This window comes from Alternaria postmessia (genome assembly GCF_024291825.1).
Source record: "Alternaria postmessia strain BMP 2775 chromosome Unknown scaffold_3, whole genome shotgun sequence".
Taxonomy (NCBI): domain Eukaryota; kingdom Fungi; phylum Ascomycota; class Dothideomycetes; order Pleosporales; family Pleosporaceae; genus Alternaria; species Alternaria postmessia.
Window position 1 is genome coordinate 1 of NW_026260076.1, and position 15,311 is coordinate 15,311.

At 49.8% G+C, this 15,311-nt stretch overlaps 7 protein-coding genes across 7 annotated transcripts; 3 read left to right on the forward strand and 4 right to left on the reverse strand.

Annotated features, from left to right (window-relative positions):
- Positions 1-221: 221 nt before the first annotated feature.
- Positions 222-1,850, forward strand: J4E82_000762 (uncharacterized protein; the record flags this gene model as incomplete). Its single annotated transcript, XM_051727082.1, has 3 exons — positions 222-474; positions 525-1,666; positions 1,719-1,850. The coding sequence occupies 3 exons, from the start codon at positions 222-224 to the stop codon at positions 1,848-1,850; spliced, it is 1,527 nt and encodes a 508-aa protein (XP_051592889.1).
- Positions 1,851-2,166: 316 nt separating this feature from the next.
- Positions 2,167-3,700, forward strand: J4E82_000763 (uncharacterized protein; the record flags this gene model as incomplete). Its single annotated transcript, XM_051727083.1, has 7 exons — positions 2,167-2,223; positions 2,273-2,430; positions 2,484-2,566; positions 2,622-2,631; positions 2,687-3,149; positions 3,199-3,276; positions 3,326-3,700. 7 exons carry the CDS (start codon positions 2,167-2,169, stop codon positions 3,698-3,700), a joined length of 1,224 nt encoding a protein of 407 aa, XP_051592890.1.
- A 181-nt stretch (positions 3,701-3,881) lies between these two features.
- J4E82_000764 (uncharacterized protein) lies at positions 3,882-5,305 on the reverse strand (the record flags this gene model as incomplete). Its single annotated transcript, XM_051727084.1, has 3 exons — positions 3,882-4,190; positions 4,249-4,916; positions 4,996-5,305. The coding sequence occupies 3 exons, from the start codon at positions 5,303-5,305 to the stop codon at positions 3,882-3,884; spliced, it is 1,287 nt and encodes a 428-aa protein (XP_051592891.1).
- A 798-nt stretch (positions 5,306-6,103) lies between these two features.
- Positions 6,104-7,653, reverse strand: J4E82_000765 (uncharacterized protein; the record flags this gene model as incomplete). The annotated part of the gene is made up of 3 exons (XM_051727085.1): positions 6,104-6,907; positions 6,954-7,126; positions 7,191-7,653. The coding sequence occupies 3 exons, from the start codon at positions 7,651-7,653 to the stop codon at positions 6,104-6,106; spliced, it is 1,440 nt and encodes a 479-aa protein (XP_051592892.1).
- A 749-nt stretch (positions 7,654-8,402) lies between these two features.
- J4E82_000766 (uncharacterized protein) lies at positions 8,403-9,625 on the forward strand (the record flags this gene model as incomplete). The annotated part of the gene is made up of 3 exons (XM_051727086.1): positions 8,403-8,564; positions 8,615-8,782; positions 8,846-9,625. The coding sequence occupies 3 exons, from the start codon at positions 8,403-8,405 to the stop codon at positions 9,623-9,625; spliced, it is 1,110 nt and encodes a 369-aa protein (XP_051592893.1).
- Positions 9,626-9,751: 126 nt separating this feature from the next.
- On the reverse strand, positions 9,752-10,192 carry J4E82_000767 (uncharacterized protein; the record flags this gene model as incomplete). The annotated part of the gene is made up of 1 exon (XM_051727087.1): positions 9,752-10,192. The coding sequence occupies one exon, from the start codon at positions 10,190-10,192 to the stop codon at positions 9,752-9,754; it is 441 nt and encodes a 146-aa protein (XP_051592894.1).
- Positions 10,193-14,273: 4,081 nt separating this feature from the next.
- J4E82_000768 (uncharacterized protein) lies at positions 14,274-14,892 on the reverse strand (the record flags this gene model as incomplete). The annotated part of the gene is made up of 2 exons (XM_051727088.1): positions 14,274-14,314; positions 14,367-14,892. 2 exons carry the CDS (start codon positions 14,890-14,892, stop codon positions 14,274-14,276), a joined length of 567 nt encoding a protein of 188 aa, XP_051592895.1.
- Between the last annotated feature and the right edge of the window lie 419 nt (positions 14,893-15,311).

The following is a 15,311-nucleotide window of genomic DNA, read 5'->3' on the forward strand; positions in this document are numbered from 1 at the left end:
GTATAAATCTACTTTTGCGCAATTTTATCACGTTTTGTTGAGGCGTTATAGCTGCAATACTCATGAAGCTGTTGTGTTGTGGGTGGGGCGTTGACTGACCTGGGGCGTTGACTGACACGCTACTGTAGCGTCATGGCAACAGCGACACCTCTATCAACAGACAAACATCATCCATCCATCTCACTTCACCTCCACACCTTTCCATCTCAGCATCTTACAACATGGTCTTCTACTCAGGCTTTGCGCTGTGCGCAGCCATCACAAGCGCGGCTGCGCTCCAGGTCCCACTTCTATCATCCGGTAACCAAGCGTCACTAGGACATCCACATGGAACGAAACCGCTGGTCAAATCCACGGAGCTCCAGGACCTCATCAGCGGAGACAGGTTGATGGCGCGCGCTAAGAAGATGTATGAGATTGCGAAGCTCGGCGAGGAGGAATACAACCACCCCACCAGAGTAATCGGGAGTGCTGGTAAGTCTGCACACGTGACGTGTTGCTTGCTGATGCTAACGAACTCGTAGGCCACCTCGGAACGCTATCTTACATCTATGAAACTGTCCTTGAGCTTGGCGACTACTACACCATCACCAACCAGACATTCCCAGCTGTTTCCGGCAATGTTTTTGAATCGCGTCTTGTTATCGGTGACAGCGTGCCCAAGTCTGCAAGGGCTATGGGATTGACGCCAGCCACCAAGGACAAAGAGCCTGTGCACGGCGATCTTGTTTTTGTTGAAAACGAGGGTTGCCAGGAGTCTGACTTCCCGGACTCCGTAGCTGGCAACATCGCCTTCGTCAAGCGTGGTGTGTGCCCCTTCGGCACCAAGTCTGAGCATGCTGGTCGCAAAGGTGCTGTTGCTGCCATTGTCTACAACTACGAGAAAGATGCTGTCTCAGGTACCCTCGGAACGCCATCACCAGATCACATTGCCACATTTGGCCTCTCTGGCGAAGAAGCTGAGCCAATTCTGAAGAAGCTTGAGAAGGGAAAGCGCGTTGATGCGATCGCCTACATCGACGCCGAAGTGAACACGATCCTTACCGTCAACATTGTCGCGCAGACGACAGCTGGCGACCCAGACAATTGTGTCATGCTCGGTGCCCACAGTGACAGTGTTACTGAAGGCCCTGGAATTAACGATGATGGATCAGGTACGATGTCGCTGCTTGAGGTTGCCACACAACTCACCAAGTTCAACGTGAGCAACTGTGTGAGGTTTGCCTGGTGGGCAGGTGAAGAAGAAGGCTTATTGGGTTCTGACTACTATGTCGCCTCTTTGCCCGAGAAGGAGAACCAGAAGATCCGTCTCTTCATGGATTACGATATGATGGCTAGCCCGAACTTCGCCTACCAAATCTACAACGCTACAAACGCGCTGAACCCTAATGGTTCAGAAGAGTTGCGCGATCTGTACATCCAATGGTACAAGGATCAAGGTCTGAACTACACCTTTATTCCCTTCGATGGTCGCAGCGACTATGATGGCTTCATCCGAAACGGCATTCCTGGTGGTGGTATCGCTACGGGAGCGGAGGGTATCAAGACGGAAAAGGAGGTTGAGATGTTTGGTGGAAAGGCGGGAGATTGGTATGACAACTGCTACCATCAGCTTTGCGACGATATCTCAAACCTCAATGAGACGGCGTGGGTCGTCAACACCAAGGTAAGCACTTCTAATACTCAGTATACAGAGGGATTCCGCTAACACTTCCCAGCTCATCGCACACTCGGTCGCGACATATGCGCGCTCCTTCAAGGGTTTCCCGAAGAGAGAGCTAGAGGCCTCGGTCAAGTCTACGGCATACAGGGAGGATGTCAAATATCATGGTGATAAGATGTTCATTTAGAATATGTCCTGCTCTTCTTTGCCAGCGTATGGTCTAATCTTGGTTGGGTTTAACTGGGTTGCACATATATCATTATGGATTGACGCGAACATGTTTCTGGCAATCAGTGCTACTGGATCTCATGAAATCTTGAAACAAAACATCTTCTCTGTTAGGTGGGAGTATTAAGCCTCATAATTATCAAATGCGATTGACTTGCTCTGGAACGAATCATGAAGATGAACGACGGGAAGTCGCGCTAAGCGAACGGGCCGTAACCGAATCATCGGTCGCAATGTCGCGTCTTATTGCGGGATGCATCGCCTCCAATCGCATCATGGCACCCGTATCGATGCCTTCAGCGCTCACCTTTGAGCTGCTGGGGAAGTGCTCAGTATGCAATATCCGAGCTTGACATGTTGCGCACCCTCTGACAGCCTCAGGTGACCAAAGCACGCGCCGCAACGCTGCATCTGCCTCATGGCCCTGTACCCCTCCCCATCTTCATGCCCGTTGCGACGCAGGCTTCCCTCAAAGGCCTCACGCCAGATCAACTAGAAGACCAGGGATGTCGGCTATGCTTGAACAACACGTACCATCTGTACGGGAGAAGTCTTGCCTCCATATGTGCCAGCAGCTGCTGACTTGAGGGAGAGGTCTGAAGCCAGGACAGGCGACACTTGATGCCATAGGCGGCGCGCACAAGCTGCAGTCATGGCCACACAATATCCTTACAGGTGCCAAACACAACACTACAACAGGATGAAGAGGCGGAAGTGCTGACTGCTACAGATAGCGGTGGGTGGGTGATACCTCCAATTTCGTCGCAATTGAGCAGCAGCTGATATCAACACCAGCTTCCAGATGGTATCGCTACTCAAACTCGCCAAAGTCACAGAGGAAGGCGTCCGCTTCCTCAGTCCCCACGATGGGTCTCCCATGCTGCTCACGCCCGAACACTCAATATCCCTCCAGAACTCGATCGGGTCCGACATCATTATGCAACTCGACGACGTTATCGCGACCACCTCGCCCGATCATGCGCGTATGAAGGAAGCCATGGAACGTTCGGTACGCTGGCTTGACCGCTGTATACAAGCGCACAAAAACCCAGAGAAGCAGAACCTCTTCTGCATTATACAAGGAGGTTTAGACCTAGACATGCGGCGGGAATGTACGGCTGAGATGGTCGCGCGAGATACGCCAGGCATTGCGATAGGAGGCTTGTCTGGTGGTGAGGAAAAAGCGGCTTACTGTGACGTCGTCAAGACATGCACCGATCTGCTACCTGAAAAGAAGCCTCGATATGTCATGGGCGTGGTATGACTTGGATGACTTGCGACATGTCACAGCTTACTGACAGAACCAGGGCTACCCCGAAGATTTGGTCGTGTCCGTAGCACTTGGCGCGGACATGTTCGACTGCGTTTGGCCAACCCGCACGGCTGTAAGGCATACTGTCTGCTTCACTGTAGACTCGGACTAACGTTTCCCAGCGTTTTGGCAACGCCATTACTGCCCACGGTGGCCTCAACCTACGCAACGCCGCTTACTCTGAAGATTTTGGCCCTATCGAGGAAGGTTGTAAATGCACCTGCTGCCGTCCAATGTCCGAAGGTGGACTTGGTATCACGAGGGCATACATCTATCATGTTACCGCCAAAGAGACCGCCGGAGCGCATCTTCTTACAATGCACAATGTGCACTACCAGCTCAATTTGATGAAAGAGGCAAGAGAGGCCATCATACAAGATCGATACCCGCAGTTCGTCAAAGACTTCTTTAGCAAGTTGCACAACGGAGAGATGGACAAGTACCCTCGATGGGCAGTCGATGCGCTTCGAGGTGTTGGCGTAGATCTGCTTAGCTAGTAGACGGGCAGAAGATGTTCGCGCTGGCAAGACGCAAAACTCGACCTCCTTTATAATACGTCTGTGAAGGTTCTTATTGGGGCAGGGTGAATGCATCAGTGCTAAAATCATGCGGTATTTTACCAGCGCATAATCGATTTATCCTGAACTAAAATGCTAATACACGAGCCATACGTCGACTCTATGACCCATACTCTGGCGGGCTCCAAATCTTTGACGACCCAAACGCCGGAATGATCTTTCCAATCACACCACTGAACTTCTGAATATACGGATGTGATAGCGTGCCGGTCACAGTGTTGAAGATCTTGATCCCCCACTCAGTCTGCGGGTTCGCAATCTGTGGTGCTCCTGGGATGAGCTTCTGCGCCTTGTCTACGTATTCCCGTGCAACACGTTCGTAGTTTGCTAGTGCAGTGGGAATATCCTCTTGGTTACGAGAGATCTCGCCAGCGAGGACATAGGCGCCGACTATGGCTGCTCCAGTTCCCTATTGTAGATGTTAGTATCACACGTCAGTGTTAAGAAGATGTGTTGAGGCAGCTTACGACACCAGAGATCGGACTTGGGCAATACGCAGCATCGCCCACTAGAGCCACTCGCCCCTTATGCCAAGTATCCATCTTGACCTGCGCAATCTGCTGCATGTAGAAGTCATCCGCCTTCTTCATCTCCCGTATGCAACGCTCAGTCTGCCATCCCGCGCCCTCAAACTCCTTTTCGAACCACGCTTGCTGCTCCTCCCTGGTTCCCTTCTTCAACAGCTTATCTAGCTCATCAAAACGACTCAAGTTCGCATCGGTGACGGCGAGATAAGCTCTGGTTGTACCATACTGATCAGGTCGTAACAAAAACAGCCGGCCGCGCGATGCATTGTACCATTGTGCATACTGGGTGTCGGTGGGATCGCGAGGCATGGTGAAGAGAGCAGAGTACTGTCCGAGACGATACAGGTAATCGTCGTTGTTGGGTCCGTGACCAAAGACCATACGGCGGGTCCTTGACATCTGGCCATCGGCGCCTATCACAATGTCGAATTCTGTGGGAGGAAGTTTGCCGTTCTTGAAGGTGACAAGGGCTTTGCCGTCTTTTGATTCGTCTTGTTGGACTTCGATGGCCATCTCGTCGAAAATGTAGGTTATTTGTGGGTTATTCTTTGTGAGTTCATACACGATGCGTGCCATGTCTCCTCGTAAGATTTCGTACTCGCTTGTTGCTGGAACGAGGTTAGGTTGAAGTTCTTATCGCGTCTCGACTGGTGTTTTTCTGTTCGCAAGGCATTGGGACTAACATACCACTTTGCCGCTCCTCCTCTCCAGTAGCCTCAAAAGTCGCTCGCCTTTGGCCATCCCGGTACACAAATTGCATGCCAACTTCTGTTGTAGTCTTCTCTTTCACTTTTTCCAATACTCCCATCTTCTTCACGATTGGCAGACATGAAGAGCGGAGATCCACGGCTTGTCCACCCAATCTTGGTTCAGGCGCACGCTCTAGGATGGTGATTTGACATGTTGGCATAAAGCGGTGCAGCCAGTATGCAGTGACAGGACCGGCGATACCAGAGCCGTTTATGAGAATGTTGAGAGGACTTGTAGCTGACGGCATCTTTTTGGCGACGAGGAAATTCGGAGAAGGTGTGGATGGGGATTTTAGGTGCTGAGTGGCTGAGATATGATTCTGACACAGATATGGAAGGTACTGCGGCTAAACATGTGCAGCAGGATGAAAAGGAAACTGTAAGCGTGTTTTTTCCGAGACGGACGTCCGTACATCTAAACTATATATTCTTCATCCATTCTCTCCTTCGGTCCTTTGCATGCGTCCTGATTGTACTATCCTTCCTTACCCCAGGTGCAGCCCACTAGGATGCAGACAGTATCGCGAGTCAGAACTCCGTACTTGGAACTTGCGGATCGGGTTCTCAGGCGCTACGGCGAAATTTCACCGTCGCTAATGACATCACCAGAGTTCCAAGACAATCGGCGGTCGCCCTGAACGCTGCTAACTTCAATTCTTGGGGCTTTGGCGATTGGATATAGTCTGTTTGGGTTCTAGGCGTGCACTTCTGCAGGGACAAAAGCTCGAAAGACTGTCGGCCATCAATTATCTTCCGGCACCGTGAGAGACGAAGGTGCTCGTACTTATTGCTTCAATGGGCTTAACTGGAAATCGGAGGATGCGAAAGCCCCGACAGGATCTTGTCGACGCTGATAAGGCCTCCACACCACGATGCCCAGAACCTCCCATCAACATCCTGCACCCAACATTGTTTTCTACGATCGGAACATGCTTCTCACCAACTGTGCACATTTACCAGGTTCATGAAGACTTGCAGTGATACCTGCTCGATCATTAGTCAGCTTATTGGCCTCTCGATTCTAAAATGCCTGAGTATCACGGATCTTACGCAACCAATACCCCATCTTCAGTCTCCTGCATTGTCATTCCTTTGGCGTCTCCCTTCCGCACAAAGTGCCAAGTGCTCAAAACAGCCCCCAGACACATTGCAAGCAACGCGATAGAACAGGCGTAGCTAATTCGATATGTTGGACCAAATTTCGGCTGATAGATCTGGGGCCCAACAATGCCCATGAGCTGTCCGCTTGCATTCGTCATCCCAATGGCCAGTCCAGCTGTCGTGGTACCCTTTGCCACACGTATACGCTCGGGCCAAATAATTGCGAAGAAAGATTGAGAGGCTGCTGTCGCTATCATGACAAAGATGTACTTCGCGACTGGTTGTTTGACGTTGATCAACAGGATATAGCATATTATCTGTATGCCCTCAACTCCAAGACCGGCAACCCAAGGCGAGAGATACCCGTGATGGATGAAGTATGCGAGACTCATCAGTATAAGGAAGACAAGTGCGAAAGGCGGTATAGTCAGAACCTGAGACACGGCTGTGTTGGAAATGCCTAACTCGTAGATGACGGTGGGAAGAACGAACGATATGCCCCATCCACCGATACCGTGCGTTGTCCAGATCATGAGGAACGGGAAGAAGGTTGCGCTTTTGAACAAAGACTTGACCTGATCTGTGTCAAACGTTTTTGCGCGCATAGTGGGTGCTTGCTGTGGTAGATCAGCCAAGATGGCTGCGCACTCGTCTTCGCTCAGGAAATCGACAGTCTGCGGGTAACCTGGTAAACGGAAGTACGTATATGCCGAACATATTGTGGGCAATATACCCTCGATGATGAAAAGCTGAAGTTTGTTAGCATATGAATCTAAGAAGAGTTCGATCACCTGCCCATCGCCAACCAGCAAGTCCGCCAACCCCATTCATGTGGCTTATCGCATACGCGAGTAGCCCGCTGACCGTACCCGCGAACATGCCACACGCATACAGAAACGCAACACGCAACGGCAGTCGGTGTGCAGGATACCAAAAGCTGAGATGGTACAACACGCCGGGGAAAAAGCCTGCAGATGTGAAGATGCAAAGTCAGTATATGTCTTACAAGCTTTTCGTACAGTCACAACTTACCCGCCTCGGCCATGCCCAGAAAGAAGCGACAAGCCAGTATACCGGAGCAGTTGTGCGTCGCAGCCTGACACATCGATACAACACCCCAAGTGAACATGATCCGGCTCATCCAGATGCTTGGTGAGAAACGTTTCAACATCAACGTTGCAACCGGCTCGAACAGCATATATGGATACCAGAAGATGCTCAAAGCCCATGCCCATTGAGATGAAGAAAGGTTACCAAGCTGCTTTCTTATGTCGGTACCTTCCTCCTTGTTCAAAATCGCTGTGTTTGAAATGTTGTTGACGTTCATGCGCATGACGAGGAAGACGAAGGCATACCAGTATAGCATACGGGCATCCACTTTTCGGTGAGCCTCTTGGAGTGCATTATCCGCGCATTGAGTTTTAAGTGTATCAGGTGGTTGTACATGGCCAATCGTTCTGGTCATGTCTTCTTCAAGTTTTCGAGTTGCTGTCATTTCTGCCTTGAATGCCTCCTTTCTGAATAGTACGAATTACAACAAGCGGGAAGAAGAGCCAAGAAGTGGAAACAGACTCAAGAGATGGTCGATTGATCTAGCAGTCGCTCGAAAACATGACTGTTTTACGCTTCCACGCTGTCGTCGACGTCACTGTAGCTAGAGAGGAAACGTCACGTCTCTCTTTCTAGGTGGTCGCACAACCTTAGCATGCGTATTATCTGTACGGATGAGGCATCATTACGACACGCACGACCAGTAACTTCATACTATTCTGTCAAGCAGAGAGCTGCCGGAAAGGTCCCATGACACTTGACAGTAACTTCGAATGCTGCTTACTGACTGCAAAGAACGGTCAAAACGCATACTAGGTGCTGTGATACCTTTGCACAAAACATCCGGCTCGGGCGACATTTCCATGCCCTATGGAACGTATCAATCGCGATTACGCACAGTAAGGATCCTCGATATGGTCGAAATAACGATCGTGACTCAGAAACCTGCTTCGCACGGATTCGCATTTCAGGTGAAGGATTTTGGAATACAGATGAGAAGAGTATGCGTTATATGACGCAGTCATGCGAGCACGACGTCTAGCGGGGTATTGCGTGCTCGCCACCTCCGCATCTCTGTCAGGGAACACAAACAACTATGATAGGCCAGAAAGAACCGGGGATAACTTCGTCGAATACATATAGGCGTAATCATCATGCTCACAAACCTCAAATCCCGCTACTCCCACCAACAACATGCCGTCAGCGGTGCCGCAAGAACCACCACCCATCGCGAAGTGGAAGCGACCCCAGCACACGACCGAGGACTTGAACTGGGCAGATATTAAGATCATCGATCTATCCAAATTCGACGAGCCTAATGGGAAACAGAAATTGGCTGAAGAATTAAGAGACGCTGTAAATTAACAGATATTGTACAATGAGCCTATATCCTGACGAGCACGGAGGTGCACCACACAGGTTTCTTCAGCGTCACTGGTACTGGCTTCACCCAAGAAGAGATTGATCGGCAATATGACATCGGTCAAGCTTACTTCAACTTGCCATTGGAGGAGAAGGGCGACCCAGAGTACCGATGTGATTTCGCAAATGGAAACTATTTCGGGTACCGCGCTGTAGGTATCTCCATCTAAACAGCAAGCGCGACAGCAGTACATGCACACTAACGCGAGAAAAAGGCAAACGAGAAGAAGATAATGGGTACAACCGTTCTCGATAATGTCGAATCGATCAACATACCTAAATTTATTCCTTCAAACTCTCACGAACCATTCCACCCATTCTTGCATTCGTTCCGGTCCGAGATTGAGGACTTTTCCCGTCGATCTCTGGACATCGCTTCGAAGATCTTCAAGCTCTTCTCCTTGATACTAGAACTACCAGAAAATTACTTCTCTGACCAGCACCGCTACGATGACCCGTCAGAAGACCATCTCCGCTACATGATTTACCACCCCCGTCCTGCCGCCGACGACGCCAAGGTTCAAAATACCTGGTCTCGCGCGCACACGGATTTTGGAAGTTTGACTCTACTGTGGAGCCAGGATGTTGCTGGTCTACAACTCAAAACGCCGACTGGAGAATGGAAGTACGTCCCACCTGTACCCAACGGCATCGTTTGTAATGTTGGCGATACTCTGTCCTTTTGGTCGGCAGGCTATCTAAAGTCAACTATCCATCGGGTTATTAGACCGCCAGAGGATCAAGCATACATCCACCGACTGGGCTTGTTTTACTTTGTTCGACCAGGAAACGATGTGGATATCAAGCCGGTGGCGTCGCCGCTACTGAGGAGATTGGGTCTTGTTGGCGATGATGCGGCCCACAAGAAGCCGGTGAGGGGATTGGAATATGTGAGAGAGAGGGTGAAGGACTACCACGATCATACGGATTACGCAGATAAGAAGGGAAAGAAGTTCAAGGTAGGAGATTTGGAAATCGAGGACGAAGCCGCGTAGGGGTATAGAGGCTCGTGATGATGCGATCCATTGGAAACTTGATAGAAACTCCTAGCTAGTTAAGCAATGCGAATATGAAGTACACACACAACACTCACATGGTGTATCCTACTCGTCTACTTATCATCAAATGAAGCACTCCACGATCTCAGTGCACACAATTCCCTTCGCCGCAAACTTCAAACTACTCTTCCCACCCCAGACCTCACTTGTCCAACTCTGACAGATTTCCAGCCTACTCTCCACCATCTTGACCCTTCCTGCCCACTTCGGCGCCTTATCTAGCTTCTCAAGAATCGGCAGATAGCCCTTGGTACCATGGAAAAAGTGGTAGGCCACCGTCCGCCACGGACCTATTGGATCCTTCCGATAGCCCTGAGAAATCATGATACGCCGATTGATGCCATGTGCAAGATATTCCGTTATGGCTGCTAGGATGGCATAACGTTCTGGATCGTGATCCCGAGGGTCGGGAATGGATTGGACATGCCAGTGCTTGTGGTCGAAGAAGTCCTGGACTTCGTTGCGGAGGACTTCGTAGTCACCACGGATGAGGTAGTGGTACATTACGTATATTCGATCCAAAGGGGTTTCGTAAGGTCTGCGTTTTGGGAGTAGGATAGCGTCGAGACTGGTACATCGTCAGTGAGTATCGGATATGTTGCTCGGAAAGTGGATGCTACAACATACGGCCAAGGATATATTGCTGAAACAGTGTGCGAACAAAGAGAGGGATGCGTATAAGTTGTGCTAAACGTACGGAGCTTTGTATAGAGGACAGGGTGGTTGTTCAGAAAATACGCTTTGAAGCCACGATGGGGGGTTGACGGCTGAAGAGGTTGATGAGGGACCGTCGGGAAGTACTGCGGCATCGTTTCCGCTTCTTGATAGAATCTAGATTTTATCCTGCTTGCATCCTAGAGTATGAGACGGCTTTTGAATTGATGGCAGTCCCGGATAGTGACACTGAAGGAGATCGAAGAAGGATATCGAATGACGCAGGAGAACCGGAGATACATTTTGTGTGCAGTCTCAATGTTGGCTCACAATGACCAACCAACCTAAAAGAAGCACCTATCTACCATCAGCCAACAACTCCTTAGAGGTCCTCTAACCAATGGAGCGGTAAATAAGAGTATCAGCGTCGAGCAGAACCAATAAGTCGGTACTGAGGGGTACCGTCTGCCTGTATGTCTTAAGCCGAAGCACGGGTATCTGACACATCGTTTCCTGCAGTTTTTTCCAGGGAAATTATCAGATTCAGGTAGAGGGTCAAAGTATTCGTGGGTCAGGGGTAGTGGTGACGAGGTTTCTGTCAGAATTCGGCCCATTCTGATCCGGCCCGACTCGATCCGGGGTATAAAAGCAGACCGAACACTATCGTGGCTCGGTAGCGATTCGTCTCTAGTACACACAGCAATATGATGCTATTATAGAGCAACGAGTATCCAGTATCTCCAACTAGTATATTGTCTCACAGCTTCAGGCAAACATGATCGGGACGCTAGAGTCAATCATCATTCATGTCTATCGAGCAGCACGACTCGATACGAACTCCAAGATGATAGAAGATCAGTCTCTTATCTAGATATGACTGTCATAGTAGGGAACAGGCCGTGGAATGGGCATAGCGAGTGTGATAGAATCTGTTACAATTCTAGAAAGCCATTATTTCCAACAGGCGAGAGTGTGCCGATCAATGCATTGGTCCGCAAAACGAGAGTGGAGATGCTAATCCTGATCTTGATGCTATCACTACCTCGAATTAAATCTCAGCACTCTCTCCCAATGATATACATCCCTCCAACGTTCATGCTTTTCTTCTTCTTGCCCAAGCCCTTCCATTTCCCCTTGCAGCTTGCGCTAAGCTTTCTAGTCACACTCTCACCGACTTTCTCCACTCTTCCCACTAAGCCCATCATACTGTCCTTTCCCTCTGTGATCGCAGGTACAAACACCGTGGAAAGGGTTCTCTTCAATTCTGAACCTATCGAAGTGATCTTCTTCACTCTCAAATTCTCCCAGCTGCTGGTTCTCAAATGAGCGGTTGAATGTTGTCTCGTCGCTACTCGTTTTAGAGCAGAAGTCGAACGATGATGGCTCGGCGCGAAAGAACTGTTGGAAAACTTCCGCCTAGAAGGGTGGTGTGACGGTAACGATGAAGTGGGCGTCCAAGATGATCGGTCCGGTAGAGCAGTCAGAGATATGGGAGATTGGTGCGTATCAGGAGTCCATGAGAAAGCTCTCGCTCTCGCTGGCCCATCAAGATCCTCTCCAAGTATTGAATCCGATGTCTGCCTGAAAGGAGTTGGCCCTAAATCAATGTTAAGACCATTTCCGTTCTTCCTTTCCTGCCTGGCCTCGAAACTTCCCCGCCCTCCAGATATACGCTTCTTGCTCAGCCTGCGCCTAAACTTGTCGGCACTATTCACTCGATAGCGGATACTACCGTATTGCTTGTCTTGTTTCTCTTGGAGCTGCCTCTCATTTTCCTCATCGCGATCTGCTTGCTCCTGGCGTGTGAGGAAGTCTTCGATCCATTCTTTTGGTCCGTCGTTAATAGTACAGGGCTCAACCCATTCACTCGATTTCGCCCATTCGTGTTTGTGAGCTCCATCGGCGTATGGAGTAAGAATACTATTATTCAACCTCGAGTGAGATCCAAGGAGATCAGCTTTCAATGGTATATTGGATATAGACTCTGGTGTGCCGGTAGGTATATAAGCAGCCTGGTTGTTTGTACGACCGTACCGTAACGTGCTCCAAGGCCTATATAAACTAGTGACTTCATTGAGTCTTGCATCTAGCTTACTGATAGATTGCATACTCTGGAGTTGAGCAGATGGACTAATTTGGATAGGTCCGGGCTCTTGATGTGATCTTGCTGATACAGCCGAGCAAATTGTTGAGGTGCGTGATGATGGCAGACGCAGGGACGTGTTCGAGATAGTGGTGACTGTATCATCTCTTGTAATGACTTCTTCAGTTTCAACACTGCTGATCACCGGAAGGATTCCTTCTAGAGGTAGACTTGTTGGATGGTACGTTGGTGGCTCATGGTCGATGGCCGCAGTGAGCTTACTATGCGACAGACTGGACGAGGGCTTACGGCGAGTCAAAGTAAGAGCATCGGTCCGGTGTGCGATATCGGTCACATCCGTGGAATGAAGCTTCAGTACTGTCGAATTCTCTGGCGATTCTGATATGGCCCTATCATCGTACGTCGAAGTATTCGTTTCTTGTTCTGATGCGGACAGTTCGACGTATCTAGATGTCTTTCCCGACAGTAAGGATGATCGAGCTGAGTTTCCAGAAACATGTCTGCCCTCAATGATTCGGGTATGTTCTAGAGGTAGGACATCTTCCACGTTTGTCACTGCAACCCCTATGCCGTCTCTGTTCCCACAAAGATATCAGTAAAGCTTGGCCATGCAGCTTATTTACATACCCAGTTTCATCTTGTCTTAGTTCCCGAAAGGCTTTGAGTAATATTTCCGTGCCCTTGTCGTGACCCAACGGGTATGCCATGATGGCACCGTTTCCCGCTTCCATATCGATATGTTCTTGCTGGAAAACAGTGGGGAAATCGCATCTTGATAAGAAAACTCAGGAAAGACTCCCTACGTCAAAGAGCATCATGTACTTCAAAGGTCGTATCAGGCAAGTGAAGGGTTCATTGTGCCCGCAGTATTGTCAACCATTTGCCCGTAGCCGAAGAGCGAAACCACAGCACTTATAGGCTACAAGGGCTGATCAGGGTTGAGGAAGACCAATCAACTTCTTCGAGGTCTTGTTACCGTCGCTGAGTGGGGTTCAACTAAGGTATGAACCTGGTACTGCAGCAGAAGACCCTGCGTCGCATCGTCGCTCCTTGCGCTGCCGTCATCGGATTCCACATTCATGATCATAACTAAATAGTCTTCTTTTTCCCAACACGTGGCTTCACACTGACCGCGTAGGATTGGATAGCCCATAGAGATTTGCCGATGCGAGGGTGGTTGAGGGTCAAGTGATGTGAGATCCGGGAAGACTGGAGAGAGCCAAATGCTTCGGGCGAGAATCTTCCTATCGGAAGAGCAGTGGAAGCCTCTGCAAGATACAGTTGTTCTGGAACGGATCAGATATGGAAGGTACAGCGATTGTTGATCAGACATCGTGACCGATTATGGGTTGCGAAGAGAGCGTACCGTGGCACCCTCGATCGTGTACCAATGAACGTGTTATGAGGAACGCACGATGGCGGAGAACGCATCTCCATGGCCGGACGCTCGTACAACCTTGCGCCGCTGACTTGCGGATACTGAACGGGGGTTTGGAGGTTTCGGAGAACTGCACTTGCCGAAGCAGTCATGTTAGTCTGACGCTAAATCGCATGCATTCATAGGATGCTGATTTGTCTCTAATGACGTTCAGATGAATTTCTCACTCACCACTATAGATGATGTAATTGAAGTATCAGTCTTGGTTTTATAAAGTTATCATTATTCTCTGAAGATGGTGAAGATGATGGAAATTAGCTTGAGTACAGAGTCGTTGAGCCACATCCTAAGAAATCATCCATGTGAGAATGCTCGATGGTACGTTTAGGTCCTGCCCACGACAATCATGAAGGGTAGTCAATCGACCATCCAGGTATGACAAGACTTCCTCACTCTTCCATCGCCATACTGCGCTCGTAGAGGTTGGACACTACGGCAGAGTTAGTAAACGTCTTTCTCTGAATGTTCGTGCGAAGGCTTACAGGTCAGCCCACCCAGGAAGAATCCCTCCAAGTTCTTGGCCACGCGCTCGTACCTGTCTATACCCTCTTCGTCAAGCACCACATTAACCTTGGCTCGGATACCCCGAACGTGCGCCAGGAACTTGAGAAAGTTTCCCGTCAGGCGATCTACAAGCACGGCCTCCATGTCACCACCCTTGAGCGGACGATTATCGAAACGCATCGCATAGGTCGGCTCGTTGGCTTGGATAGCCTTCTGAAAGCGTTCGGAATACTGGTACAGGAAAGATACGTGGTCTGCGACGACCTCCCAGAAGCCGATCAGCGAGAGCAGAGCGACTCGACATGCGGCCGGATGTTGAACATCAGCAGACTGATGACCAGGAAGACCACAGACGCGACAGCCACCGTATACAGGACGAGCCAATAAATTGGGCGCGTGCGACACCTGTTTCGCGCCAGCAGGTGTCGTCTCGCGAACGGCAACAGAGAGCTTCATCAAAGTCTGTCGGACATGGTCAGCATCGGTCGATTTTGGTGAGGACATAACGTCTGGCTGCTATTTGTTAGTCTGAGTGTTAGTCTTGAAGCCTGAAAGGTGTAGCGGTAGCAGTCTTCAGAGTAGTAAGTCCTGTAGAGTGAACAATTTGTGAAGGCTACTACGGTGGAGACTGGTGGTGAGTAAGGAAGGAGCTTCCCGTGTGAAGTATTCACGTATGAACAAGGGTACAGAAAAGGAAGGCGGTGAGGCTGTTGCGAAGTCACGGCAGACAAGTGAGAGAAGGTACGACCAGGTCAAATGGCTATAGTGAATCAGTTTACCTCGCAGCCGCATGCATGTTAGCGCAGACTCGCAAAGTGTCATAAACGTTAGGCGAAAGACCCTCGGGAGACTCTATTGTACGGTTGCCCTTCGGAGTCACTGCCAACTATTGCACACCTTTGTGATTGCTGGTCCCTTGGATT